Here is a 14,645-nt window from a genome sequence, read left to right as displayed (position 1 = left end):
CCAGGATTTCCATCGTTCTCTCTATTTTATTGTGGAGCAGGATGTCGGGTCGGTTGTGTTTGATTGTCTGGTCCGTTGTGATAAAATTATCCCAGTATAATTTGTAGTGCTCGTTTTCTAATATGTTACTGGGTCGGTATTCAAACGGTCTTACTGTTTTTTTTATTAGTCCGCACTTTTTGGCTATCGCCTGATGGTAAACTCTGGCCATCGCGTCATGTCGCTGCGTATAGTCAGTTGGAGCCAGGATGGAGCAAGATGAGGTGACGTGCTGAATGGATTCAGTCACCTGGGAGCACTTTCGACATTTATCCGTGGGTATGTTGCGTCTAGTAATGTTCTTAATGTATGATCTTGTTGGGACCACTTGGTCCTGAATGGCGATCAATCTTCCTTCAGTTTCAGGAAATAGGTATCCGGATTTAAGGTAAGTAAGTGAGTATTCTTTATTGACGTGATCGTTTTTTAGGGTCCCGGGATACCTTCCATGTAGCGCTTTGCTGTGCCACTCCTGAGTCAATTTTTCGATGGTAAGTTGTTGTGGTTCGATTTGTCCTGCCAGGTTCAGCGGACTCAAGCGGTCATCTTCTCGACATATGGTTCGGTGAAACGGTAAGTTTTTATTCAGAAAATATTCTCTTGTGTCGCGAACTGTTCTGTCATGTATCATTTCCAGGTTCTGCAGCCCTCTCCCCCCTTCATGCCTTGGAACATATAACCTATTGACGGATGCATGCGGATGGTGAATGCCGTGTTTGGTGAGTAGTGCCCTAACTTTCTGATCAATATCTTTTAGTTCCGTGTTGAACCATTTGATGACTCCAAACGAGTAGCTTATACAGGGTACTGCCCATATATATATATATATATATATATATATATATATATATATATATATATATATATATATATATATATATATATATATATATATATATATATATATATATATATATATATATATATATATATATATATATATATATATATATATATATATATATATATATATATATATATATTGTCTCCAGATAACAGTCGTGCCGCACCCTGTATGTATATATATAGATATATATATATATATATATATATATACAGGGTGAGTCTTTGACTTGTACATATATTTTAACCGAAGGTTCTTGAGGTCAAAAGAAACACTTTTTTCATTTACCATTTTTTCCGATTCGGCCCTGTTAAAAAGATATAGCCATTTTAAATTTTCAAAATGAGCTAATTCACCCCTGAAAACCGGAACACTGAAGTTTTCTCAAGCATAAGATATACCTCTTGAACCTTGGAAATAAGCTACTAAATTAGAAAAACCATCATAAACTCACGTTTAACATTCCATTTGTTGAACAAAGTAGTGTTTATAATCAAATAAATGAGTTATTCCAATTTCGTTGACGCTAAAGATTAAATATTCTTCTCTTGATTTCTATTTCATTTTCGATAATTATAACGAATTGAGCAATGAGCTCGCTACCACCCATATTAGCTCTGATACTCATATCCATTCATTCATTATATTTCATTTATATGATATCGTTGTTTATTTTTCGTGCAAGAATTAACCTTAAAATCTCAAATAAATAATATTCATCTATGAAAGATCTAACACAGACTATAGTAATCTGTGGTTTTAAGTTTGAATTTCAAATTTCGAGTGATGCCAAATATAAACACAGCAGTTCGGTTCGAATAATCTATGTTCTAAGTTCTAACCTAAAATTTTCATTTACAGTTTACACTGTTATTGTTATAAGATATTTGTTATGAAATGAAGCATTTGATTTGTTCCATCTATCTCATAAAAATATTGAAATGCATCAATATTTTTGAAACCATCAGTATGAAAATATGGAAATATGGAAAATATTCTGGCTCTGTAATCAATGGAAAATGTTAGACTCCACTTGTAATCAAATTTGTTGTTAATGTGTACCTACATTATAGCCAACTTTACTACTTAATTCATCTTGATTTTGGCATTGAAAATAAATGAGAAGTATTCAATGTAAATATCCACAATAGAATATTTGGTTTCTTTCAACTCACCTAATTTGTCTTCACATTAAAACAATTATGGCCCTCTTGGAAGTATGTCAATCATAAGCTCTTAGGATGAATTTATGGAATAGCAAAAGAATAAAAGTATTCAATCTCAATCACATGAAAATTTGTCTAGTATGTACCTAGTCCTAGTGATATGTTTCGATGTGAGTTTGAATGAGCCGAAGAAGAATACAGTATTGTTCGATAGCAGCAGTCTTTAGTGGGATATTGATTGTTGTCATTATAATGGGACTATTTTGTGAAAACTTTTTTAAACATGGGTTTTATGAATAATCTGGACTTTTCAAAAAGAATGTTGATTTTAGTGAAGTATCTTCTTATTATCAGAGCTGTGCCAAAGCTCAGTGATTTTTAATCAAATCGAGGAGTTGAGGTGAGCTTATTCAAATAACTTCATTTTCAAACTAAGTTGGCTAGTACTTCAATTCTAAAATCTGAGACATGACTTCATAGTAAATATTCATTTCTGTGGTTTTTTTTTCCACAATAGAACAGAGTTGCATTCAGCCAAAGTACCCAATTTTTTGAATTTCACAGATAATTTTTTTTTTTTAAGATCAAGTTATTCGAAAACGGCGCTTTGTACGAGAAAATATGAAGAATACTTTTATTTTTCAAATTAGCCAAATATTCTTCAATGAACGTTCAAATTACTATTAAGAGTTGGTTTCTTCGAATTTCTGGTATTTTTATGGTATGTTATGTTCATAACAAAGAAACAGAAGAATGTGTATGGAATCTGGTGTTCGGAGAAGATGTATCACATCAAAAAAAAGCTATATTTCAAAAATCATTTCCTTCGATACAACCATTTACGAGATATAGCCGAAAATCACATTTTTTTAACGATTTTCAACAGCCTGTATCTTTTTAACCGGGCCGAATCGGAAAAAATGGTAAAGGAAAAAAGTGTTTCTTTTGACCTCAGGAATATTGGGTTAAAATATATGTACAATTCAAAGACTCACCCTGTATATATATATATATATCTATATATATACATACATATATTAATATATATATAGGGTGTTTCATCATAAACTGGACAAACATATATATTTGTGTAGAGGACATCGGGAGAATCATTTTTTCCTTATACAATATATCCCGTTTTCGACGCATAAGCGAGATACAGGGTGTTAAACGTCAATATTGAGCAAGATTCTTATGGGTATGGTCAGTTTTGTATAACACTCAAAGAAACGGTTTTTGGTGAAATCTCAGTATTTTTGGGTCCTCTATTCAGAACAGTTGATGAAATCCGAAAAAAGAATTACAAAATAGCGGAAAACCTGCAACGTTCCTAATTTTTTTTTCCGGTGGTCAAATTGAATTTTAGTTTCTGAATGAACACAATTTTCTAAGAATTTCTGTGCAAAAATTTTTTCAAAAATCGAACACAAATTTTTTTTTACATGTCTACAGCGATAAAAATATTTCACCCGAAATGGATGAAATTTTGTACAATTGTACTCCTTCAATTATCAATCACGAATATGAAAACAAAATTGTAAAATATTGAACGGTTTCGTTACTACAGCCATTCAAATGTTTCATTTAAACCTCCAAAAAAAAATTCAGAATGCCTTCTTAGAGTCAAAATTATTAAATTATTGCTATTTCCAAAAATTCCGGATGCTGAAATGTATTTATACCAAAAAAATTCGGTGAAACTTAGTTGGGAGTCGAACCCTCGATTCCAACGTAAGTATTAATGAAGAAATTAAGACAGTTCTAAGGATATTAATATTCGTTGCTAAGCAACGGAAGTTCGTAGCTCATAGAATTCTACTGCTTATTTGAATTTCACTGAATATAATTTCGCAAGTATCGTGACACGAATTTGTTTGGAAACGAAAATGAAATATTCTCTTTTAGGAAAAAATGATATTGTGCAGGCTTATTATGAAGTGAATTGCTCAGGTAGAAAAGCAAGGGAAATTTACTCCCGCAGATTTCCAAGCAGAAATTTGCCAAACTTCAAAACTTTTTATGAAACATTAGGTACGCAAATTACGTGAAGAAGGAGATTTGCACCGGAAAAAGAAGGAAACAATAAGAACAAACGATGATCGCATCCTTAATTTAGTAGGAGATAACCCAATGATTTCAACAAGAACTCTTTCGAACCACCCTTCAGTGAATAAAAGTAAAACTACTGTTTGGAGAGTACTCAAAAGGAACAGCTTCCATCCGTTCCATTTCCAACTTTGCAAAACTTTAGAAGACGGTGATTTTCATAGAAGAAAAGAATTCTGTCAGTTTATTTTGAGAAGAGTACGTGGAAATAGGGATTTTCTCCATCAAATTTTATTTACGGATGAAACTACTTTTCATAGGGATGGTTTCTTCAACAGAAAAAATAATATTTTATGGCATAGAGAAAATCCGCATGCCACGGTATCAAAAAATAGCCAGAAGAGGTTTTCAGTTAATGTTTGGGCGGGAATAAAAGATAAATTCATTATCGGACCATACATTCTTCCTCAAACATTGACTGGAAACGGCTATTATCACTTCCTGACGGAGATTCTGCCAGATCTTCTTGAAGATATTCCGCTGAGTCAGATTCAGGGCATTTGGTACGAGCATGATGGTTGCCCTGCCCACACAACTCGTGATGTAAGAGGGTATCTAGATGAAGAATACCCACGCCGATGGATTGGCCGATTAGGACCTATCGCATAGCCTCCTCGTTCGCCGGATCTCACACCACTTGATTTTTATTTCTGGGGACATCTCAAAAGTCTTGTTTATGATAAGAGAGCTCCAGTAAACTCAAAGGAAGAACTTATTCAACGAATTGAATCAGCTGCCGAGGAGATCCGGCAAAACCCCGCAATGCGGTCGATAGTGTTGCGAAAAGGGCGAGAATGTGTATTCTTAAAAATGGAAACATCTTCGAAAACGATTTATAAATTGATTTTTCCACTAATCTGTTTTTTTTGTGTTTATAAAATGTAGAATTATTAGTAAAAAATTCAGGTTTATTCCTTGAATAATTCGTTTACTAATGAGCATGAACCATGACATTTTTTCCAAAAGAGAATATTTCATTTTCGTTTCCAAACAAATTCGTGTCAAGATACTTGCGAAATTATATTCAGTGAAATTCAAATAAGCAGTAGAATTCTATGAGCTACGAACTTCCGTTGCTTAGCAACGAATATTAATACCCTTAGAACTGTCTTAATTTCTTCATTAATACTTACGTTGGAATCGAGGGTTCGACTCCCAACTAAGTTTCACCGAATTTTTTTGGTATAAATACATTTCAGCATCCGGAATTTTTGGAAATAGCAATAATTTAATAATTTTGACTCTAAGAAGGCATTCTGAATTTTTTTTGGAGGTTTAAATGAAACATTTGAATGGCTGTAGTAACGAAACCGTTCAATATTTTACAATTTTGTTTTCATATTCGTGATTGATAATTGAAGGAGTACAATTGTACAAAATTTCATCCATTTCGGGTGAAATATTTTTATCGCTGTAGACATGTAAAAAAAAATTTGTGTTCGATTTTTGAAAAAATTTTTGCACAGAAATTCTTAGAAAATTGTGTTCATTCAGAAACTAAAATTCAATTTGACCACCGGAAAAAAAAGTTAGGAACGTTGCAGGTTTTCCGCCATTTTGTAATTCTTTTTTCGGATTTCATCAACTGTTCTGAATAGAGGACCCAAAAATACTGAGATTTCACCAAAAACCGTTTCTTTGAGTGTTATACAAAACTGACCATACCCATAAGAATCTTGCTCAATATTGACGTTTAACACCCTGTATCTCGCTTATGCGTCGAAAACGGGATATAATGTATAAGGCAAAAATGATTCTCCCGATGTCCTCTACACAAATATATATGTTTGTCCAGTTTATGATGAAACACCCTGTATATATATATATATATATATATATATATATATATATATATATATATATATATATATATATATATATCTATATATATACATACAGGGTGCGGCACGGAGGATGGATGGTTTTAAAAAAATAATAAAAGCGTTAATTTTTACTCAAAAACACATTTATTGACGGAATCAGATTCTCAAGGAAATAGCATTTGAGACAGTCAAGTGTGGAAAATCACATCAGGCATGTGGTGGCCGAAATCGATGATGCAGTGCTGGAGGCGCTCTTGGAAGTTCGCGTAGACTCTCTCCAACATCGCTCTCTCAACTTGGGCAACTTCCACGCGAATAGCCCTTTTCAATTCGTCCAGAGTTCGGGGCTTGGTCTCGTATACTCTAGCCTTGAGGTGTCCCCATAAGAAAAAAATCGCATATGGATAAATCTGGGGACCGGGGAGGCCAATGAACATCGCCAAACCTGGAAATAAGGCGACCAGGGAAGAGAGGGCGAATAACGTCCATTGATGCTCTGGCTGTGTGGGCGGTCGCCCCATCCTGTTGGAACCACAAACGTCGGATTGGAACACGTTGCCGTCGTAATTCGGGGATAAAGAAGTTGTTGATCATTTCGACGTACCGTTCTGAGTTCACGGTAACAGCACGACCATTAACGTCTTCGAAGAAGTAAGGGCCAATGACAATGCCAATGCGAGTTTGCGATACAGTGCACCAAACCGTAACTTTTGGGCTGTGCATCGGTCTTTCGTGTAAGTGTTGCGGATTATCATTAGCCCAATAACGGCAATTCTGCCGGTTAACCATGCCGTTGAGGTGAAAGTGGGCTTCGTCACTCATGAACAAAATGAGGTTCTCATTTTGATCGATCAGTGCTTCCATCTCACGTGCGAAGTTCATTCGTTGTGCATAATCTCCGGGGTGTAACTGTTGCACAATGGCCAATTTGTAGGGGTGAGAACGAAGATCCATATGCAAAATTCGCCTCACCGAACGATCACCGAGGCGAAGTGCAGCAGCATGTTTCCGAGCAGATCTCGACGGACTGCGAAGAATGGCTTGTCGAACGCGTTCAACATTTTCAGGCGTTCGAACTGTTCGCACAGGTCCTCTTGGTCTTCTGTTGATCAGTTCACCACGTCTGCGAAGTGATTCAACCCAACGAAGGATGGTGTTTCGAGAGGGAATAGCTCTATTCCGATGAATGTGGAAATGGCGACGAAACTCACGCTGCACGACCGTGACTGACTCATTATTTCGGACGAAACTATCATAGGCGAAAACACGATGCTCCACCGTCCAAGGCTCCATGACGACAACTGGTAAATAAATGCTAGGAACACACGAGTCTAACGGCACCTTCCCCACTTCTCTCGTCCTCAGTGGGGGAAAGTTATGCCCATCTGAAAAACGTCCGCCCTCCGTGCCGCACCTTGTATATATATATATATATATTGAATGAAATTTATAACAATAGTTATTATATATATATATATTTTTTTTTTTTTTTTTTTTTTTTTTTAACCACCTTTATAGGGTATGGCTTGAGGAGCGAGAATGCCGGGCCGAGTTGGCCAAGGCATTGTTACTCACTGGTCAAAAATCCGCGTAAATTCTTGTCGTCCACAAGATCACCTCTCTTTGTGCATCCGATATGAGTCTCTCTTCCAATCCAAGATGGTGATATTTTCAACTAAATGTTCCTCAACCAGTCCATTCGTGCTGATGATAAGGGGAAGTATCGTAGTGCTGGTGAGTTTGTAGATTTCTTTTAATTCGAATGACAGGTCATGATATTTAGTCCTTTTTTCAGTGTAAGCTCTTTCGATGTTGTCATCCGCTGGAATGGTGATGTCGATGATTATCACCTTCCTGTTCGCTTTGTCGAATATGACAATGTCGGGTCTATTGTGTGGAACAGGCCTGTCCGTGGTAAGTAGAGAATCCCAATATAACCTAGTTCCATCATTCTCCAGTATTTCCCTTGGTATATACTCATGCACCTTCTTTGTTTCTTTTATTAGTCCGGCTTGGATGGCAATGGCCTGGTGGTATATCTTGGCCATAGCGTTGTGGCGATCTGTGTACTTTCTGGGAGCCATTACCGAACAGGACGAGGTGATGTGCTGAATGGTTTCAAGCGACTGAGCACACTTGCGGCATCTATCATTAGGTATGTTTTTCCCTATTATATTTTTCAGGTACGCTCTTGTGGGGACCACCTGATCTTGGATGGCCGCCAACCTGCCCTCCGTCTCGGCAAATAGATATCCAGATTTGAGGTAGGAGACTGATTTTTCTTTATTGACTGTTCTTCGTTTCAGGGCCGTCGGATATCTACCATGAAGGGCTTTGCCATGCCATTCTTCAGATAATTTCTCAGATGTAGGAGGTTCAGTTGGTTGGTTGCTGGATGCAAGGTTCAGATATATATATATATATATATATATATATATATATATATATATATATATATATATATATATATATATATATATATATATATATATATATATATATATATATATATATATATATATATATATATATATATATATATATATATATATATATATATATATATTGTGACGGCGACTTTCTTCGGATTGTTGATTGTTTACTATTTCCCTTCTTTATTACCCCGGGCGCCAATTGCGATAGGTTTTATAAGGTCGCAATTCCTTACGTCGCTCACTATTATCGACCCTGGGTAGCTTTTAAACAGTTGGAGAAGGGTTCGATTCAATCTAAGATAAGAGCGATTGACCAGTGGTGATTTCTTTCACTAAATGGCAGTAAATGTCTATGAGATCAATAAAAGACACCCTGACGAAACACACTATATTTAACAATATTCGTTCCCTTATGTACAACACCAAATTATATACAATACTATCCTATATATACAATAATGCAAAAGGCTACTAAACACCAAAAGCAAATATTTACAATGCAACACGGTACGGAACGAGAACTAAGCGAGGTGAGCAGGTGGCGTATATCAAGCAGCAGAAATGAGTAAGCAGTGAGCAAGCAAAGTGAGCGATGATAAAAACGGCTAAGTGCGGACAAGCGTGGAAAGCATGCAGATTGGCGTGTGAAATGCAGTCTAATAAGTCAGATGTGACTACCTATCCTGTGTTCCGTACGGTTCGGTTCGATACCTCTTTATTAGAAACAGCAAGCCTGAACAATATCTTCGAATCAGGTCTTGTATCGGCGCATCCACCAAAAATTGATATTAAGTCAGACTGGGCAGGGTGACTCACCGAAATGACCACGGTGATCAGTGAATCGGAAATACGCGACCCCTCTCCACAAGATAACGAATTCCGTCTGGTGGTCCCAAATAAGAGTTGCTCGCAATAAGGGACCCGACACACGGATTCCACCTGAGAAAGTTGGGTCTTAGAAACAGATTTCAATCAGGGTACTTGTCGGCGCATCCACCAAAATAAATCTCAGGTCGGACTGGGCAGGGTGACTCACCGAAATGACCACGGTGATCCGTGAATCGGAAATAAGCGAACCCGCTCCACAAGATAAGGAATTCTGTCTGGTGGTCCCAAATAAGAGTTGCTCGCAATAAGGGACCCGACACACAGATTCCACCTGAGAAAGTTGGGTCTTAGAAACAGATGTCAATCAGGGTATTTGTCGGAACATCCACCAAAATAAATCCAAGAAATAAACTTCGTTCGGGGTATACTATGGCGCATCCACCAATTCTGGACTCGAGTCAGACCGGACAGGGTAATTCGCTGAAAAGGCTGCTGTGATCCGGAGATCGGAATTAAGCGACCCCTCTCCCCAAGATAAGGAGTTATGCCTGGTAGTTCCAAATAAGAGTTGCTCGCAATAAGGAACCAGACAGACAAACTCCACTTGAGAAAGAAAGATCTGAGAAATAAATTTCACCCAGGTATACTTCGGCGCATCCACCAATTCACGACTCGAGTCAGATCGGACAGGGTAATTAGCCCAAAACACCGCGGTGATCCGGAGATCGGAAATGAGCGACCCCTCTCCTCAAGATAAGGAGTTCTGCCTGGTAGTTCCAAATAAGAGTTGCTCGCAATAAGAAACCGGACAGACAAACTCCACTTGAGAAAGAAAGATCTGAGAAATAAATTTCACTCGGGTATACTTCGGCGCATCCACCAATTCACGACTCGAGTCAGATCGGACAGGGTAATTAGCCCAAAACACCGCGGTGATCCGGAGATCGGAAATGAGCGACCCCTCTCCTCAAGATAAGGAGTTCTGCCTGGTAGTTCCAAATAAGAGTTGCTCGCAATAAGGAACCGGACAGACAAACTCCACTTGAGAAAGAAAGATCTAAGAAATGAATGTCGTTCAGGGTATACTTTGGCGCATCCACCAATTCTAGACTCGAGTCAGACCGGACAGGGTAATTAGCCCAAAACACTGCCGTGATCCGGAGATCGGAAATTAGCGACCCCTCTCCTCAAGATAAGGAGTTCTGCCTGGTAGTTCCAAATAAGAGTTGCTCGCAATAAGGAACCGGACAGACAGACTCCACTTGAGAAAGAAAGACCTAAGAAATGAATTTCGTTCAGGGTATACTCTGGCGCATCCTCCAATTCACGATTCGAGTCAGATCGGACAGGGTAATTAGCCCAAAACACCGCGGTGATCCGGAGATCGGAAATTAGCGACCCCTCTCCTCAAGATAAGGAGTTCTGCCTGGTAGTTCCAAATAAGAGTTGCTCGCAATAAGGAACCGGACAGACAAACTCCATTTGAGAAAGAAAGATCTAAGAAATAAATTTCGCTCAGGGTTTACTCCGGCGCATCCACCAATTCACGACTCGAGTCAGATCGGACAGGGTAATTAGCCCAAAACACCGCGGTGATTCGGAGATCGGAAATGAGCGACCCCTCTCCTCAAGATAAGGAGTTCTGCCTGGTAGTTCCAAATAAGAGTTGCTCGCAATAAGGAACCGAACAGACAAACTCCACTTGAGGAAGAAAGATCAAAGAAATAAATTTCACTTACGGTATACCTCGGCGCATCTACCAATTAACGACTCGAGTCGGACCGGACAGGATAATTAACCTTAAAGACCGCAGTGATCCGGAGATCGGAAATAAACGACCCCTCTCCCCAAGATAAGGAGTTTTGCCTGGTAGTTCCAAATAAGAGTTGCTCGCAATAAGGAACCGAACAGACAAACTCCACTTGAGAAAGAAAGATCTTAGAAATAAAATAAATTACAAATAAATCACACTCGGAAAGTATCGATGGAACACAGGAAAGTCACCGATAATACAGACAGGAATAAAACGGTTCTTACCAATCCTAAGAATTTCCCACTTCACTACAGGAACTCAAATTCTTTTCGTGTACGGGCTAAGTGTCAAATTCACGAATATAAAATACGGCACTAAAACGTCCAACGTTCAAAAGAAAAATTGCAAACTAAAAATAAAACTCTAAATTGTTACTCAAGAAAATCCGCTCAATAACTATGAAAATATATAGCTCGAAGACGCCGACAGGAGTAAATCGGAAAATATCTTAATACTTCGAAGACACCGGCAAGAATAATCCTCCTTTTCCGAAATATTTCACTTGTAATCTCGGTTGGAAGGGGAAAATTTCGAGTCTCGAAATCGGCGGTGTACCTATGAAAAACGAACGACAACATGTAAAAAAGAACATATTGAATTGATAACGTCTATCGCGTTGTCGCTCGAAAGTTTTTATACATAGGCTGATATTTTAAATTGCATCGTTATATTTTCATGAAATAAATAAATCAGAAATTATTCCAAATGAAAATTTCTGAATTGGACGAAAAATACCTTCACTGCTCTCAATTAAAATTTCATTTTCACCTACTCATATGACTGGTAGAATAATGATGGAATTCTAAACCTGGGGCAAATTATACTGGGTGATTTTAACAAAATAATTATTGAATTCTAAACCTGGGGTAAATTATACTAGGTGATTCTAGTAAAATAATTATTAAATTCTTAACCTGGGCTAAATTATACCGGGTGATTCTAGTAACGAATTTCACTTCGTTACACACCCCCCTTACTTCCCCAAAAAAAAAACGAAAGTTTTTTTTTGTCACCACCTGCTACCCCGCTGTTCAACTATTTATTGGCAGACGGCCAATATCATCCTTGGGTGAATCTCCATCGGCCATAGTTGGAGGTTCGTTGAGGGTCGCAGTAGCTCACACTGGATTCCAATGGACCGGAGATTGGGTTGACCTGACCTCACGCCCTGATCCACTCCGACTCTAGACGGCTCCTCTTCTTGCCTCGTCCGGGCTCGAGTTTCTCTTGGGCATGGACAATCCCTAGACATAACTCCCAAACGACCGCAGCGAGAACAAAATAATCGGACGTTGTTCCGGCAATCTCTCCGGGCGTGGCCCAGTAGTCCACACCGCCAACATGCACCCTCCATGAGTTTGACGAAGCGTGGAACTTCCCTCTGCGCTCCTGGGTAGTGTGGGTCTGGGGCTGGTACGTGGATTCTGGAAGGCCTGCGGGGTTTTCTAGCCTTTGGCTTGTGTCGTCCACCGGCATGGCCACGAGGTAAGTCATAGGGGCGTCGTCTCGCTGGAGGTGTTGGGTGATGACGTAGAGATGTAGGTGTTCCCCTAGCCGCCGTCTCCTTCCGTTGCTGTTGCCAGAATTCGATTTCTTCCTCCACTAACTCGTCGAAACTGGCCGGCATGGATTTCACTATTCCGGCGTCGATGAGGTCCTACTCTCCTCTAGACATCTTTGTTCTAAAACACAACAAGATTAGCGACCCATTGTATAAAACTTACCAACACCAATGACGACCTACTTCACTCATTGACGGACAGACGGACGTCCGCGGGACAGAGAGGCGCCCTTACTCCTGGGGAACCCAAATTCGCTTCGTCCTCCCATTCGGAAACACGAACTTAGGGTGGAGTCTACCCCGCACTCCTGGAGGGCGAAACCGCAGCAGCCTCTGCCTGAATCGGGGAGTCCAGCCACCCTTTGGTTGCCTCTCAAAGGCTTCTACAAAGCTCTCTCCCACCTTTATGGCCTCAAATTTTGACGGTCTTTCAGATGAGGCCATCTCTTTGGACCCCTCTGTGGCTGACACGGCCAGCTGCCTGAAGGTCATCTCGCATCATGCAGCGGAAGGGCGATGCGCTGGATCAACCCTCAGAAGTTCCACCAGGCTGCTGCGTAATCCCTCTGGCACCTCGAGCATCTCCTCCCCGCGGTAGTGTCCTATCAAGTTCATGACCTTCTTTTCCCCATTCGGCGTCATGAAGGGTAGCTTCCCGGTTGCCATGTATAAGGCCGTCACTCCCATGGCCCACACATCCGAGGGGAGTCCGAATGGCAACCTTTTCAGGACCTCCGGTGCCCAAAATGGGGGAGTACCAGCTCGCCGCGACGTGGTCGGGAACCTCTGATTAAGTCGGCAGGCGAGCCCGAAATCAGCGATGCAGACCCGCCGACCCCGGAGGAGACAATTGTCCGGTTTTATATCCCGGTGCAGGATACGCTGAGCATGGCAGGCCGCCAGCCCAGCGAAAGCCTGCCCCAACATATCACAACACTCCCCCTCCGGCAGAGGTCCCCGTCGTTGGACCAGTTCCAACAGGTCTCCCTCCATCAGCTCGACCCCAAGATAGAGCCGTTCGTCGGTTACGTAATCCACCAATAGGCGGACCACGTTTGGGTGTCTCATGGCTTTCAGCATCCTCAGCTCCGTCATGGACACCTCGTCTTTCGGGGCCACCTTCAGGGCAAATCTTATATCTCCGTGTTCGACCTCGAACACTTTTCCAAAACCTCCCTCGCCGAGGGTACGGATCTTCCGGAATGGTCCGGAGATCCTGGTTATTCTCTCCGGAGTGGACTCTTCATCAGAGGGGTTGGAGGGTACGACCGCCACTGATCGCAACATATCCTGAAACAGACGGATGACTGACACGGCTCCACCCCTCGGTCTTATGCATGCTCTCCACTATGTATCCGCGGGTTTCCCGCAATTGCCGAGTGCTCAACGCCCTGCTCACCTTCGTAGAATGGTTTAAAATCTTTAACGTGGATGTGACGAAGATATTTACCCGACGCGCTTTTCAAGTCGTAAACCACTGGAGATATGACCTTAGTAACGGTATACGGACCAGAATATTTGGGCGCTAATTTAGATGCAAAGCCTTCTGCCGCCGACGACAACGGATGTTCTCGACGCAAAACTTTGTCACCTACCCGGCACGACCACGCTCTCCTTCGGAGATTATAATACCGACTCTGTTGGTTGAATGCACGAGCCAGCTGGAGTTTAACAAACTCCCGGGTCTCTTGGAGTCGCTTGATGCGATTTGCGTATTGGTCTACCCCTTGGACCTGTGGTTCCTCCGTTGATTTCTCTGCGTCACCTTTGGTTCCTGATGTCCGACGGTTCATTTCTGGGGAGTGGACCTCCCGACCGAAATTCAGGAACGCCGGTGTGAATCCGGTGGACTCATGTTTGGCAGAGTTCAACGCGAAAGCCAGCTCTCCAACTCGCTCATCCCAGGAACGATGATCCTGCTCGCAGTATTGTGCTATCATGGTTTTGATGGTCCGGTTAGCTCTTTCTACGGGATTGCACTGCGGCGAATAGACCGGAGCAAATCTATGTTGGATACCCAAACTCTTCAG

At 40.6% G+C, this 14,645-nt stretch overlaps 2 protein-coding genes across 2 annotated transcripts in view; both read right to left on the bottom strand.

Annotated features, from left to right (window-relative positions):
- The window catches only part of LOC123671129, a 503,163-nt gene that overhangs the window by 358,781 nt on the left and 129,737 nt on the right, over positions 1-14,645 (bottom strand). The window lies entirely within an intron of this gene.
- On the bottom strand, positions 13,114-13,902 carry LOC123671107 (sperm motility kinase-like). The gene has a single exon (XM_045604792.1). The coding sequence runs from the start codon at positions 13,900-13,902 to the stop codon at positions 13,114-13,116; it is 789 nt and encodes a 262-aa protein (XP_045460748.1).

Source organism: Harmonia axyridis, chromosome 1 (genome assembly GCF_914767665.1).
Source record: "Harmonia axyridis chromosome 1, icHarAxyr1.1, whole genome shotgun sequence".
Classification (NCBI taxonomy): Eukaryota; Metazoa; Arthropoda; class Insecta; order Coleoptera; family Coccinellidae; genus Harmonia; species Harmonia axyridis.
Note: the sequence above shows the minus strand (reverse complement) of the source record. Positions and strands in the feature narration are given on the sequence as shown.